General features: G+C 43.1%; 1 protein-coding gene across 2 annotated transcripts in view; it reads right to left on the bottom strand.

The window, feature by feature from the left end:
• CTTNBP2 (cortactin binding protein 2) overlaps positions 1-13,719 on the bottom strand; it is a 164,090-nt gene that overhangs the window by 25,234 nt on the left and 125,137 nt on the right. For both annotated transcript variants that reach the window (XM_043871589.1, XM_043871590.1), the window contains 2 exons: positions 6,477-6,563; positions 6,295-6,394 (listed from right to left, as the gene is read on the bottom strand). In XM_043871589.1, coding sequence (XP_043727524.1) covers positions 6,295-6,394; positions 6,477-6,563 — 187 coding nt within the window. The remainder of the gene's footprint in view (positions 1-6,294; positions 6,395-6,476; positions 6,564-13,719) is intronic.

Genomic DNA, 13,719 nt, shown 5'->3' with positions numbered 1-13,719 from the left:
CTTATTCATTCTCTGTCTCTTTTCACTGGCTTTCTTCTACAGAGTCATAGAGAGGAACATAGATGGAAATGTATGTGCTATGCCCATTGGAAGAGGAAAGCTCAACATTCTTACCCCCAGCTAAATCTATGTAGTTTAAACCTTTTTTTTTTTTTTTTAGAAAATAAGGTTAAAAATCAGAATAAGTTTAGAACACCTTATGAATCAGCACATTCCCCATACGGCAGTCATGTTACTCAATCAATTCAACTTTCTTGGTTAAAAAAAGGGAGACTAGGGGATAGATATTTTCTGTCCCATTATTATTCTAAAAGCTTAAGTAGAATAGCCTTGAAGCTCCTTTTCTCTAACCCAGATCTCTGCCTTCTCTACTCTATCCTTTTCCATCACCCTTTCTTTCACCACAAAAGAAAATTCCCTGCTGCGGGCTTTCTGCACTACATACAGTGACACCACAGCATCCATAGATCCTTCCCTCTGGCTCACTTGCGATTCCCTGGTACTGCCTCAGAAGTTTCTGGTGTCCCCATCTACTCAAAGTGTACCTTCTCCATGATCTCTTCATTGGCCACCTGTCAAGAACAGTGAGTCCTACTGCCGTGAAAATGATGGTGACAATGGATGGAGTTTTAGAAGCTGAGGATGGACAGCAGCGAGGGAAAGATCCGAAGCCAGACTGGAATGTTCCTGATATGATGTGCAGAGACCTTCAGTGTCTATTCTTGTGACACTAGAGTAAAATAGCAGGAAATTGTCAGGAGCAGCTTTGTATTTCAGGGTGAGCCCTCTGGAAGCCTGCAGAGGGCTTCTGAGAGGAGTGAGAGCAGAACAAGGAGGGTTAGGGCCACAGTCCCTTGAACAAGAGATGACAGGTGGCAGGGGGACTGGAGAGAAGGAGATGGAGATGAGATATAGGAAGCAGATGCAAAAGGAATGAGGACTGACTAGATGTGGGGAAGCAGGCAAATGAGGAACCTACAATATGCTCTGCTTGCTAACTTGGGTAACTGCATTCAAGGTCTTAGCAGGTAAAAGTCTTGTGTTTGTGTCTTATTTGTGCTATTAAAAAAAAAAAGAAAAAGGATATTTGATACTTGTAAATTATTGAGCCAAATACAGAATAAAAATCCTTTAATACTCGGAGATGTTATACTGTTTCCTATATAAGAGAGTAGATTTTTTTGGACTCAGTCTATCATTTGAAAACCTTTTTGAAATTCAATTCATTCTGTTTTTATGCCCTGTCATCAAGTACTGCCTCAACAACTCCTATATTCTCTTTTTTCTTTCTAGCTCCACTGTAAGCAAATTCTTCTACTTGCTGACAACTAAGTATGATTAACATTCCATTTTTCTTTGCCTATTTCTTACATCAGGAGGTTTAGCCACTCACTCAACAAGTAATTATTGGCAATCAGTGTACAAAATTAAATAGAAGAAAATGCTACATTACTAGCCTTCAAGGAGCTCATACTGTGTGTGTGGGTGAACATAAAAGCCCAAATAAGCCTCACTGCCTTGAACTATAATTGGGTAGGACACAGAGGTAAACAAAGCTTACGGCTCTTCATCAGAGGTAGTTGTCATATCTGGAGAGATCAGACAAGCCTTTATTGGGGGTGTCCTCAGAGTATTTAAAACAGGGGCTGCCATGTCTTATTTTAACTAGTCACATACAACACAGTACTTTACTGGGCACCTGCCATGCGGTAGTCATGGTATGTGTGTGTGTAGGGGGCAGGGGGGAATGAAAGTTTGTGTGCTTATTCTAGATGAAATTTCAGAGTAATTCTAGATGAATGCTGCAGAATAAACAAAGATGGGAGAGTAGAAAAGCAAAGGACATGTGAGGAAAAAATACTATATTCTGCTGGAGCTTAGAGATCTATTTTTTAAAAGAGATATTCCAAAGAAGATGTACAAATGGCCAACAGGTACATGAAAACAGGCTCAGCATCACTAACCATCTGGGAAATGCACCAATCCACATCAATCAAAAGCACAATGCGATATCACTTAACAACTGTTAGAAGGGCTATCACTGAACAGAGTTAACAAATGGTAACGATGTATAGAAAAAGGAACCCTTGGGCACTGTTGGTGGGAATATAAATTGGTGCAGCCACTATGGAAAACAGTATGGAGGGTCTCAAAAAACTAAAAAACAGAAGTAGCATATGATTCAGCAATATCACTTCTGGGCATATCTCCCAAGGGAATGAAATCAGGCTCTTGAAGTGATATCTGCACACCTGTGTCCATCACAGTATTATTCACAAGAGGACAAAATATGGAAACAGTCTAACCATCCATCAAGAGCTGAATGAATAACAAAAATGTGGCATATATATACACTAGGATATGATTCAGCCATGAGAAAGAAAGTAAGTCTGCTGTCTGCGACAAAATGGATGGACCTTGAGGGTGTTATGTTAGGGGAGGTAAATCACAGAAAAACAAATACTGCATGACATCACTTGTATGTGGAATCTAAAAATGCCAAACTGATGAAGCAGAGTATAATGGAGATTGTCAAAGTCTGGAGGGTGAGGGAAATGAGATACCAGTCAAAGGATATGAACTTTCAGTTATAAGAGGAATAAGTTTGAGGGGTTAATGCTGTATTTATTATATACTTGAAAGTTGCTGAGAGAGTAAACAGTAAATGTTCTCACTGCAAGGAAGAAATGGTAATTATATGAGGTGATGGAAATTCTAGCTAATGATACAGTGGTAATCATTTTGTAATATATGGGTATCAAGTCAACAAACTGTATACCTTGCACTTACTGTTATATCTCAAAAAATTAAAAAAGGTCAAACAAATTAAGTGGAACAGTGTCCTAGAATAGAAGACTGAGTGGCACTGACTTCGTTCAGTGGGTGATGGAAGAATGGACAGGAATTACAAAGAGCTTCTGGTCAGGGGTCTGGTGATCTGTGGAGGATGTTTAGGGAGGAGAAGAGATAGGCAGAGCAGCCACTTACAGGCAAGTAGACAAGACAGAGTAAAGGGAGGCATGAAATAGGAAGGTACCAACGGGGATGGATGAAAAAGGCACACTGGGGCCCGCTCGGCAGGACGTGACCATGGACAGGAGTGAGTGCTCCGTGAATCAGAGGACCTGGGGGGTTCTAGATGGTTTTAACACAGCTTTAAAAATTAAGATAGTTGAAAACACTGAAAAACAAACTCCCAAATTTTCACATAAAAACTTGTATTTCTTGCTTCTTCCTGCAAGTCACAACACCCATGAAATTGCATCTCCACTCAGCCGCTTAGAGCTGAGAGCTGCTGTTCTCATGGAGACAGAGACAGGCCTCCCTCCCTCCTGCCCCCACCAGCCTGCTTCACCCCTTTATGTAGCTTTACGGCACTTGTGGGCATTTAGGTTTTCAGGTCTGCCAACGTGACCTGAGTTCCAAGTGTGGGGGGCCAAGAGACTCACCAAATTGGGAAATTAGGAAGAAGAGTTATTTTTAGGAAGGTGCTCCTCAAAGATTTAGAAATGCTGAGCTGGTCATCTTAGCATCCTTCTTGACCTAACTCTCACTGTTTTCAGCTTTTTTTTTTTTTTTTTTAGCTAAGCTTAGAGCAGAGTTCAGTCTAATTGCTGTTTACCCTGATAGGATGAGACACACAATATTTTAACTTCTTACTCTGAAATGAAGAAAGACTGAATATTGAAAAAGTGTAGGGGGGGGTTTGCTATAAAACTAAGGGGGGGAAATGGGGGGCACAGATGAGTTTTTGAGGAGCAGCAGCAGGCAGTATTCAGGGCAGGTTCAGGATTCTGACTGCTTGGTTTAAGTCTGCACTGCTGTGTCCTCGCTGTGGCATCCATGGGCTGGCACTTAACCTCTTGTCTCAAGTGTTTATAAACCAGGGAGGTTAGGATAGGGCTTAAGTGTGTTAGTCACTCAGTTGTCTTTGACTCTATGTGACCCCACGGACTGTAGCCTGCCAGGCTCCTCTATCCATGGAATGCTCCAGGCAAGAATACTGGAGTGGGTTGCCATTCCCTTCTCCAGGGGATCTTCCTGACCCAGGGATTGAACCTGGGTCTCCTGCATTGCAGGCAGATTCTTTACTGTCTGAGCTACCAGGGAAGCCCCAAATAGGACTCACCAGAGACAAGGCTTAATAAACATTAGCTTTTATTAGTATCATCAGAGAAAACAGTTTTCTGTCACTTACTCTCACTACTTTCTGGCAAAAGTTGCCTGAGTACTAGAGCAACATTCAGATTCTGGCCGAGTTTTCCTATCCCCAAAATGTGCTTCTATGTCTGTGGACTCCTCAGTCTGTCTCTAAACTGCCTCTTAATTGTATTTCTTGGGTTAGGAACTCCTGGTAATTTCCATCTTCCTCAACCTGGTCACCAGCTACAAGGTATCTCCCTTGATCACAGGTCCAAAGATGAGAATCGCCCCTTCCCCTAAAGAAGAGACCTGAATTTGCACTTTATTGCATCCTAACTCAGCTCACAACCACCTCTCTCCTTCACCCCATCCCCAGGTTCTCTGAGGTTTTGAGCCCATAGAGACCAGAGGCTGTTCCATTTCAGCTCCGTTTCACTAGTCATGTTCTACTTTACAGGGTTATATTAACTCTGCCCATGCTGAGGCTGGGGGTGTTAAGCTCTGGAGCCTAAAATGGGGAATTCATGAAAATGCTGGATTAATTAATATGTTTAATCACAGTTCTGCCACTGTGAAGTTGTGGCAAGTTATTGAAGCTCTTTATGCCTGTTTCCTCACCTCTGAGATGGAGATAATAATACCAACTCACGGGGCTTCCCTGGTGGTCCAGTGATTGAGTCCAGCTGCCAGTGCAGGAGACATGGGTTTGATCTCTGGCCAGGAAAGATCCCACATGCCACGAGGCAACTAAGCCTGTGCACCACCACTACTGAAGCCTGGGCCCCCTAGAGACTGAGCTACAACAAGAGCAGCCACCACAACGAGAAGCCCTCGCACTGCAACTATTTACAGCCAGCGTGCATCAATGAAGACCCAGCACAGCCAAAAGTAAATAACTACTCTCTAACAGCCTATATGGGAAAAATAACTACAAAAAGAAAAGGGTGGATCCATGTACACGTATAACAGATTCACTTTGCTATACTCCTGAAACTAACACAACATTGTAAATCAACTATGACTCCAGTAAAAAAGTTTTTTTTTTTTTAAATGTTAGTGCCCATTCCACACTTCAGACAGATTAAACTAGAATCTCTCAGAGCGGGGGAAGAAAACCAACTTGCATAGGGTTGTTGCGGAGACCGAGTGTGTTCAGTCACTTAGTCATGTCTGCCTCTTTGCAAGCCTTTGGACTGTAGCCCATCAGGCTCTTCTGTCCATGGAATTTTCCAGGCAAGAATACTGGAGCAGGTTGTCGTTTCCTACTCCAGGGGATCTTCCAGACCCAGGCACCGAACCCATGTCACATTGCAGGAGGATTGTTTACCTGCTGAGCCACCGGGGAAGTCCAAATGAGTTAATTAATGCATGGTTTATGTTTAGCAAAGTGCTGGTCAACGGCATACTAAGAATGAAGTAGAGAAAGCAGTGCACCCCAGGTGCAGCAATAAGGGGCGCTTTGTTATACAGAACTTATGAATAAGAAAATTTACTAAAAAATCGATCGCTTATTACCACTGTGCAATTAATTCAAAACTGCACCAATGACACAATAGTTTCACTAAGGTGAACTGCTCCCACAACCCACCCTCTCCTTTGGTATTCTCTAGTGCCAATTATGGGAGAAGGCAATGGCACCCCACTCCAGTACTCTTGCCTGGAAAATTCCATGGATGGAGGAGCCTGGTAGGCTGCAGTCCATGGGGTCGCTAAGAGTTGGACACGACTGAGCGACTTCACTTTCACTTTTCACTTTGCTGCATTGGAGAAAGAAATGGCAACCCACTCCAGTGTTCTTGCCTGGAGAATCCCGGGGACGGGGGACCCTGGTGGGCTGCCGTCTATGGGGTCACACAGAGTCGGACACGACTGAAGCGACTTAGCAGCAGCAGCAGCAGTGCCAGTTATATATTACACTTCAAACAGATAATTTATAAACAGAATGTAAGATGTAGAACAGATGCAATGACACGTACAGAAGCGTCTTTTTACAAGTGTCACCAGGGTTCCCAGTTTTCATCCCATAGCTGCGGCATAATTGAACAGTCTACTTAAATTTATCCCCAAGCACAACATTTTTTCCTTGCAATGGCTTAATTGACAAAACATGCCTTTTGGTCATCACAATTCAGTTTGCTGAGATGGTCTTACCGCTACTGATGAACAGATCTACTAGCCGTTCCTTAGAGAAGTCAGCATCCACTTCGGCTCTCACTATTTCACAGGGGAATCCTGCAGCCATTTGTCTGTGCTGTGATAAGAAAAGAGTGTGGTTAGTTCTGAACTCTTTCGCATTTTCAAAGAAAAGGAGAGGGTATGTGGTTAACCCATACCTTCAGGCAGAGTGCAAGCTGATGGGCGATGTAATCTTGTAAACTCCCTTCTGGGCCATGGAAAATGACATTATGATATTGCTCGACCTATCAATAAACCAAGAGAAGACCTTAGGTAAAAATGCTAAGAAAAAAAAGAGGTACATGGTGTAGAATATCCTTTCTAAATTGTTTCCTGCCTTTCAAAAGAATAAAAGTATTTTTTTAGAGATTGGCTTCATTCACTGGGCATATGGTCTTTCATTTTAATGCGAACACTGACAAACATAGTATTTTATATTTTACACAGTATTTACATGTTTATAGCGAGAAGGCCTTTTTTGAAAAAGTATACTCCTTTCTTTCCTCCATTTTCTACACTGAGGTTCAGTATACTACCTGGGAACACAGTTCCTAGTGTATTTTGTCCCTTATAGACATTCTGTAATTGTTTTAAAATTATTATCCTTTATAGATGCTCTTTAGTTCACGTTTTCCCAATGCTTATCCTACTTTTCAGAGGTTAAAATAGCAGTGACTGTTTTTCAGGAAATTTTGGACAATACAAAGAAAAATAAAGAAGCAGAATAAAAATCACCAAAGCAACCACTATAATATGGTTCATGTTTCCTTCCAGTTTTCTTCTCTGCACGGCTGATAATGCATGTATTTGGTTTTTAAGAAGCATACAGGAGTGCCATCTTTTTACACCTATTATATATCAGAGAATACCTTTGTGTTGACTTTTTACATAAACAACATCTTTCATGAGGATAAAATGCTTGGATCAACTCTCTATATGATCCCACTCTTCGAAGCACTGAATTCCAGAAATATAGGTAGAGACTGGCTGATCACTTTTCCTTTGTAAAAAAAAATAAAGTCCCCTTCCTGGAAGCCTATAGTGATTTTAAAAACTCTTTATCCTCATGTATAAAAATATCTCATCTAAGAACAGGTAGAGATGTAGTGGGTGCTAGGATGGGAAGTCAATGAATGACATTTTATGCAGGACAAGGGCAGTGATGTTTGGAGTGAAATTGGGGTGGAGATCAGCCTCCCACATCCCCATGATCCAGCGCTGTGCTCCCATGCTGGGGAGGTTTCTTCCTAGAAAGGTTTGGCAGAAAAGGACATGCACCGGTGAAGCACCAACCTAATCAGCACCGTTGATGAAGTTCATGTGAGGACTGAGCCACCCAGACTTAGAAAAGTGTTAGACACGACAGGGTCTTCTCTCTCTTTAATCTGCAATGGGACGATGTAAGGACATGGATGTGTATCTTTGTGCTGTTGTCGCTCTACTGTGCTCTGATCAGTCTGTCCCTTTTATGTAACAGGGAAGGTCACATCCTAGAGGGTGACCAGAGTGGACTTTTGTGAAGACAGTGACTATGCCCCTGACTCCTTATAGGAAAAGGCAGATTCTGAGATATGAAAGGAAGGCTTGAGGGAAAGCCCTTAGCATGGAAGGAAAAGGGAACCCCTTTCTTACCCGGGGCCTTTAAGACCTGAGCTTTGGCCTCCCAGGAGACCCTGACATGTTTAGACGAACTCCTAGAAAGGGAAGGGAAAGCAGGCTTGACCACTAGGTGTCAGACAATGGGCTAAGGAAGTGTTCCTAAAGGGGCCCCTGGATGTTGCACTGGGGACTGAGTTTTAGGCAGTTTACCTGGTAGCCACCAGTGATTTCATCTTATTTTAAAAATTATTCCACCACGGCTAAGCCTTCAATAAAAAAGGGAAGGGTTGGATTCACAGTGGGAGTAGGGCAGCAACAGAGAGACTAGCGTGCCTGGAAGGAAAACGACAGTGTCTGCAGCTGCCTGACAAACATCAGGTCCTAAAACGAGAGGCCGACCTCAGCAGCGACTGGCCGGGGCTGTCTTCTGTGGAACTGGGGATCTGAAAACCAAGCGGACGTAGAGGTACCAACCAGGACCAAGACCGGGACAGGGCCTCCCTCAGAGACACAGGACAGATAATATCCTAGAAAGTTCAGATGACGTTCTTCTTCTAGGTAGTGAGGCTATGGTACAAGACTTCAGGGGCAAGCTTTTATTAAAGAAGAATTATTATAGCATAGTCTGTTCTTTTTTTTTTTCTCCTATTTTAAGAAGTTCCAATAGTCTGTTCTTGTTTGTACCTATGTTACAGGGAAGCTTGGGGATACATGGATTGTTCTTGCCACTAAAAAATGTTGCCCATTGCCCAAATTTTTCTAGTTACGGTCTCTTTCTCCCAATTTTAAATGAAATAGGGTAAATTCTTTGGACACGTGCAAACTTTTTTCAGCTTGGAAAATTTTTCTCCCATTATGCTTTTGTTAATTTCTCCTCTTCTAGTTCTAAGGAACACCTGTAAGGCTTCAGTTCCCTTACTGCGCTCTGTGAGGACACCTGTCCCTTCATCATTACCCTAACTCTGTCCTTCTCTTCTCCACTCACAACCCTGAATGGAACTTTCACTTACCACCTCTGTTCTGCTCTTTATGATCTCAAGTACAGTCTCAATGAGGCCATTGCATTTTCGGTTGTTCTTTGATGAGCTCCTTGCCTCATCCATCTCCTTTCCAACCCTCTTCCTTTTCATCTTATCCTGCCCTCTACCACGGCTTTCTTGCCCTGCTTTCACAATCTATCTCCTTGCATCCTCTAGAGAACGAACAGAATCTCCCAAAGTTCTTTGTTCTTTTTTTTTAAGTTATTTTTAAGCTGTGTTCTTCTGAGTTTTCAGGAAGGTTTTGTTCTTTTCTGCAGTATTCTTCCACAGTATAATGTTAAGTTGTCATGGGTATTTATCTACTGTGAAGCGACAGGAAGAATTCTGCAGTAAAGCAGGATGTGTGGACCATTACTGATTTCACTCACTGTCCACTGATTTTCCAGCTGAATTAGGTCACTAGATGGATGGCAGGCTGGTGTCTATAACTTCTAGTTAAACTCCAGGATCCAGCACTGGCTGCAGTGGACTAAGGTCCTGCTGTTCCCCTTGGTGGACAAATGCGTGAGCTGAACTGCAGACCCGGGAAGCAGGATGCTCCTGTTAGCCAGCCCACTGAGAGTGCGGATAGAATATACTTCCCGAGGCAGCAGTCTCGCCAAAGCCCATGATCTCTGCTCAGGGACTTCTAGGATCCCATCTGTGAATGCTGTGGAAGGACCTGTGCTGACGGGGTGGAGAGTATCATGGTGCTGCCAAAAGCAGAAGCAGTAAAGGATGTCTGCTCAATTTTCTAACTGCTGTAAATCTTGCTTTTTTTTTTTGAATCATTAGTAAAGATGGATAAGAGAAAGATAACAATGTTTTCCTATCTCATCTCAGGTAGGCCTCTAATAAGTAAAATCTGACAAATAAGTAAAATCTGACAATCTCTTGCTCCTAAAGTTAGTGAAAAAATTTTCTAGATTCTTGCCAAGGAAGACCTCAGTTCTATTTTTCTCTGTTACTATGAAGCTTTATCCCTTTTCAAAAATACTTTAGTGGGAAATTGTGTGTTAGGTGCTGCTTGCCAGGTGCAATTTTAAAGCAGAAATCTTGAGCTCTCCAAATTAATCCCAAATTGCCATGAATTACTGGGTAGAAATTCTCTCACAAAGAATGGATGGTTTCACACTAGTGAAACAGGTACAGATTTTCAAGGTTTACTGAATAGTCTGTGCTGCGTGCTGCACTTAGTCGCTCAGTTGTGTCTGACTCTTTGTGACCCCACGGATTGTAGTCTGCCAGGCTCCTCTGTCCATGGGCATTCTCCTGGAAAGAACACTGGAGTGGGTTGTCATGCCCTCCTCCAGGGGATCTTCCCAACCCAGGATCGAACCCAGGTCTCCTGCATGGCAGGCGGATTCTTTACCAGCTAAACTACCAGGGAAGTCCACTGAGATTTTCAACTAACACCGCTATTTAATCTTGTCTCACTTTTGAAAACAAGTTTAGCCATCCTGTCAAACTGCCTACATTTTCTTAAGATTGACTTTGAAGTCATATAACAGCAAGAGACCCAACTTCACAGATAAGCTGTCTTCAATTCCAGCACCTCATTTGTTCTTAGATGGTTGGTTCTCAGGAAAGACAGAAAAATTTTACTGAAAGACCATTCACTAGTAGTAAGCATGTCTGTTCACATAGTCTTACATCCTTTTTAGAATATAAATAAGTGAATTCAATAAGTAAATCAAGGTAAAAGACTTTTAGATCATTCAGACATTCTAATGCAAGCATCCTATTAGTAGGTTTCTACTTATTTCAGGTATTATCAATTTTTTTGTGAATGATATTTTGTTCTAGCTCATCAAATGATACAGTTGTGTTGGTTACCATTTAAGAGCTGAACAAAAAAATTGACTATGGAAGCCTCTTGCTATATTGAAACTGGTGAAAACATGCAAAGCTATGCCAAGAAAACATATTTATCTGTTTTAGAGTTACCATATTATTTCTCCCAATAGCAAGGCCTGAGGTTTAAAAAATATACATGCTCCATGCTTCCAGCAGAGGGCAGCTCTAAAGATAGACAGATAGGTAGACAGGAAGGCAAACAGATTGGGGAAGGAGTGGGTAGTAAATATTTTAACTGTGTTGAAAGGAGATCTGTTTTTTGAAACCCAAAATCAAACTCAACTTCTAAAAGGTGAATTGTAGTCACCAGATTTATCTTCTAAGTGCATGCTTACAGTGTGACATTTCTGCTTATTAGTAAAGGGACACAGGGCTTGTTATCACAATTGGTACCAATCCCTTTTATTCTTGTGTCTTCAGAGCCTATTCAGGAAGCTCTCATCACATGTCAATTAGTGCTTTGTGAGGCAAATGAATTCTGGATAAATGGAGACAATGACCTCCACAAAGGCCCATCTATCCCTTTATCTTTTTTTCCCTCCACAGTGTTTTTCTGCAGAATGGAGTTTACCAGAGGAGCTGTAGTCCTGTTATAGTCAATGTGGCACCTGCAATGTGTTTTCAGACTTGTGGCATTATTTTAAAGCAATAAACTTCAACGTTTGGTCAGAGTTTCACTTGTCTGAGGAAAACCTTCTACTACCTGAGATAGTTTTTAGGCCAAGCTGTGCTGAGATGCTGAACTCAAAAAAGAACGAAAAATAAAAGGTCTTTACGGAGCTAATGAAACTGGGATGGCTATAGGTTAAAGGGTCATGCTTTATAGCTAAGGCTTTCATTACAACCTCTCTGAAAACTTAATTTTAAAGAACTAATTTATATATGACTTCAGAGCCACACAGAATACAGTTACTGTCAACTTACTCATGTAAAATTCCCCCAAACAATACTGGAACATCCAGCATCAGGCATAACCAAAGCCGGGGGTCTTTTCATGCTAGTGTTTTCAGGCATTTGCTGAGGTGTCTCTTTATAGAATAGGTATAAAGAATAAAGGAATTCAAGAGAAATTACAGTTCACATACAGAGAGATACCCACACTATATGCTTTCAAAAAATGAGCTTCAGTTCAGTTCAGTCACTCAGTTGTGTCCGACGCTTTGTGACCCCATGGACTGCAGCACGCCAGGCTTCCCTGTTCATCACCAACCCCAGAGCCTACTCAAACTCACGTCCATCGTGTCAGTGATGCCATCCAACTATCTCATCCTCTGTCGTCCCCTTCACCTCCTGCCTTCAATCTTTCCTAGCATCAGGGTTTTTTCCAATGAGTCAGTTCTTTGCATCAGGTGGACAAAGTATTGGGAGTTTCAGCTTCAGCATCAGTCCTTCCAATGAATACTCAGGACTGATTTCCTTTAGGATGGACTGGTTGGATCTCCTTGCTGCCCAAGGACTGTCAAGAGTCTTCTCCAACACCACAGTTCAGAAGCATCAATTCCTCGGCACTCAGTTTTCTTTATAGTCCAACTCTCATATGCATACATGCTAGCTGGCTGCATACTGGCCCCTCCCCACCTGGAGGTAGAGAGGCAGGCTTGTGACAGCCAGAGCCAGAAGGCAAGGGGCTGATATAATCTCAGCCCCAGAGATTGACATCTTCCACCAAACTGTGAGCAGGCTCCCAACTGCTAACCTGTCTTCCTGAGATCCTGGATGCTTGACATCCGCCAGGAGGGTCGCAACCTGAGATCAGCTCTCCAGAGGAGACATACGGCGCACCTGAGACGGTGCTCTCGCGGCACACCCGGGAAACCAAGCGGCCAGGACTGGGGAGGTGATCTGCCAAGCACCTGGTTGTCTGAGCTGCTCAGACCTGGGAAGGACACAAAACACATGCCCAGCCCACAGAGACTGAGCCAGAGCCGTGTGTGTGTGTCTCCTGTGGACGTGAGGGTCGGCAGCGGCCTGCCGCAGGGACTCTGGGTGTGGCATAAGCCCTCGTGGAGGAGCTCGCCATTAACCCCATCATAGAGCCGCCAGAACTTACACAGGACTGGGGAATAGACTCTTGAAGGGCACAAACAGAACCTTGTGCACCAGGACCCAGGAGAAAGGAGCGGTGACCCCACAGGAGACTGACCCAGACTTGCCCGTGAGTGTCCAGGCGTCTCCAGCAGGGTCGGGGGTACTCAGTGCAGCAGTGCAGGCAGGGGACCTTTTGAAGGAGCTCACCATTATCTTCATTACCTCCACCATAGTTTGGCCTTAGGTCAAGCAACAGGGAGGGAACACAGCCCCGCCCATCAACAGAAAATGGGATTAAAGATTTACTGAACACAACCCCGCCCATCAGAATAAGACCCAGTTTCCCCCTCAGTCAGTCTCTCCTATCAGGAACCTTCCATAAGCCTCTTATCCCTATCCATCAGAGGGCAGACAGACTGAAAACCATAATCACAGAAAACTAACCAGTCTGATCACACGGAGCACAGCCTTGTCTAGCTCAATGAAACTATGAGCCATGCCCTGTAGGGCCACCCAAGATGGACAGGTCATGGTGGAGAGTTCTGACAAACCGTGGTCCACTGGAAAAGGGAAAGGCAAACCACTCCAGTATTCTTGCCTTGAGAACCCCATGAACAAATGAGCTTATAGAAACCATAAAAGCCAAGATCAGATTTGGTTACTAACTTTGAATAAAGACAGGTCATTACACATGAACACAAAAGTAGTAACTTGGGTATATAACTATCTAAAAAGACGATAGATATCTCTTAGATATAATTCCCCCCTTGTCACTTGGCCTCTAGCACTCCTGAACTCTTTCTGCCCCAGATCTTTCACTTGGACCTTACCTAGTATTGTCCCTCCATGCCTTGAAAAAGATCAGGCTGAACCTGGTCATGTGCTAAAGGGGCTGATA

This window comes from Cervus elaphus, chromosome 18 (genome assembly GCF_910594005.1).
Source record: "Cervus elaphus chromosome 18, mCerEla1.1, whole genome shotgun sequence".
In the NCBI taxonomy this organism is placed as follows: Eukaryota; Metazoa; Chordata; class Mammalia; order Artiodactyla; family Cervidae; genus Cervus; species Cervus elaphus.
Note: the sequence above shows the minus strand (reverse complement) of the source record. Positions and strands in the feature narration are given on the sequence as shown.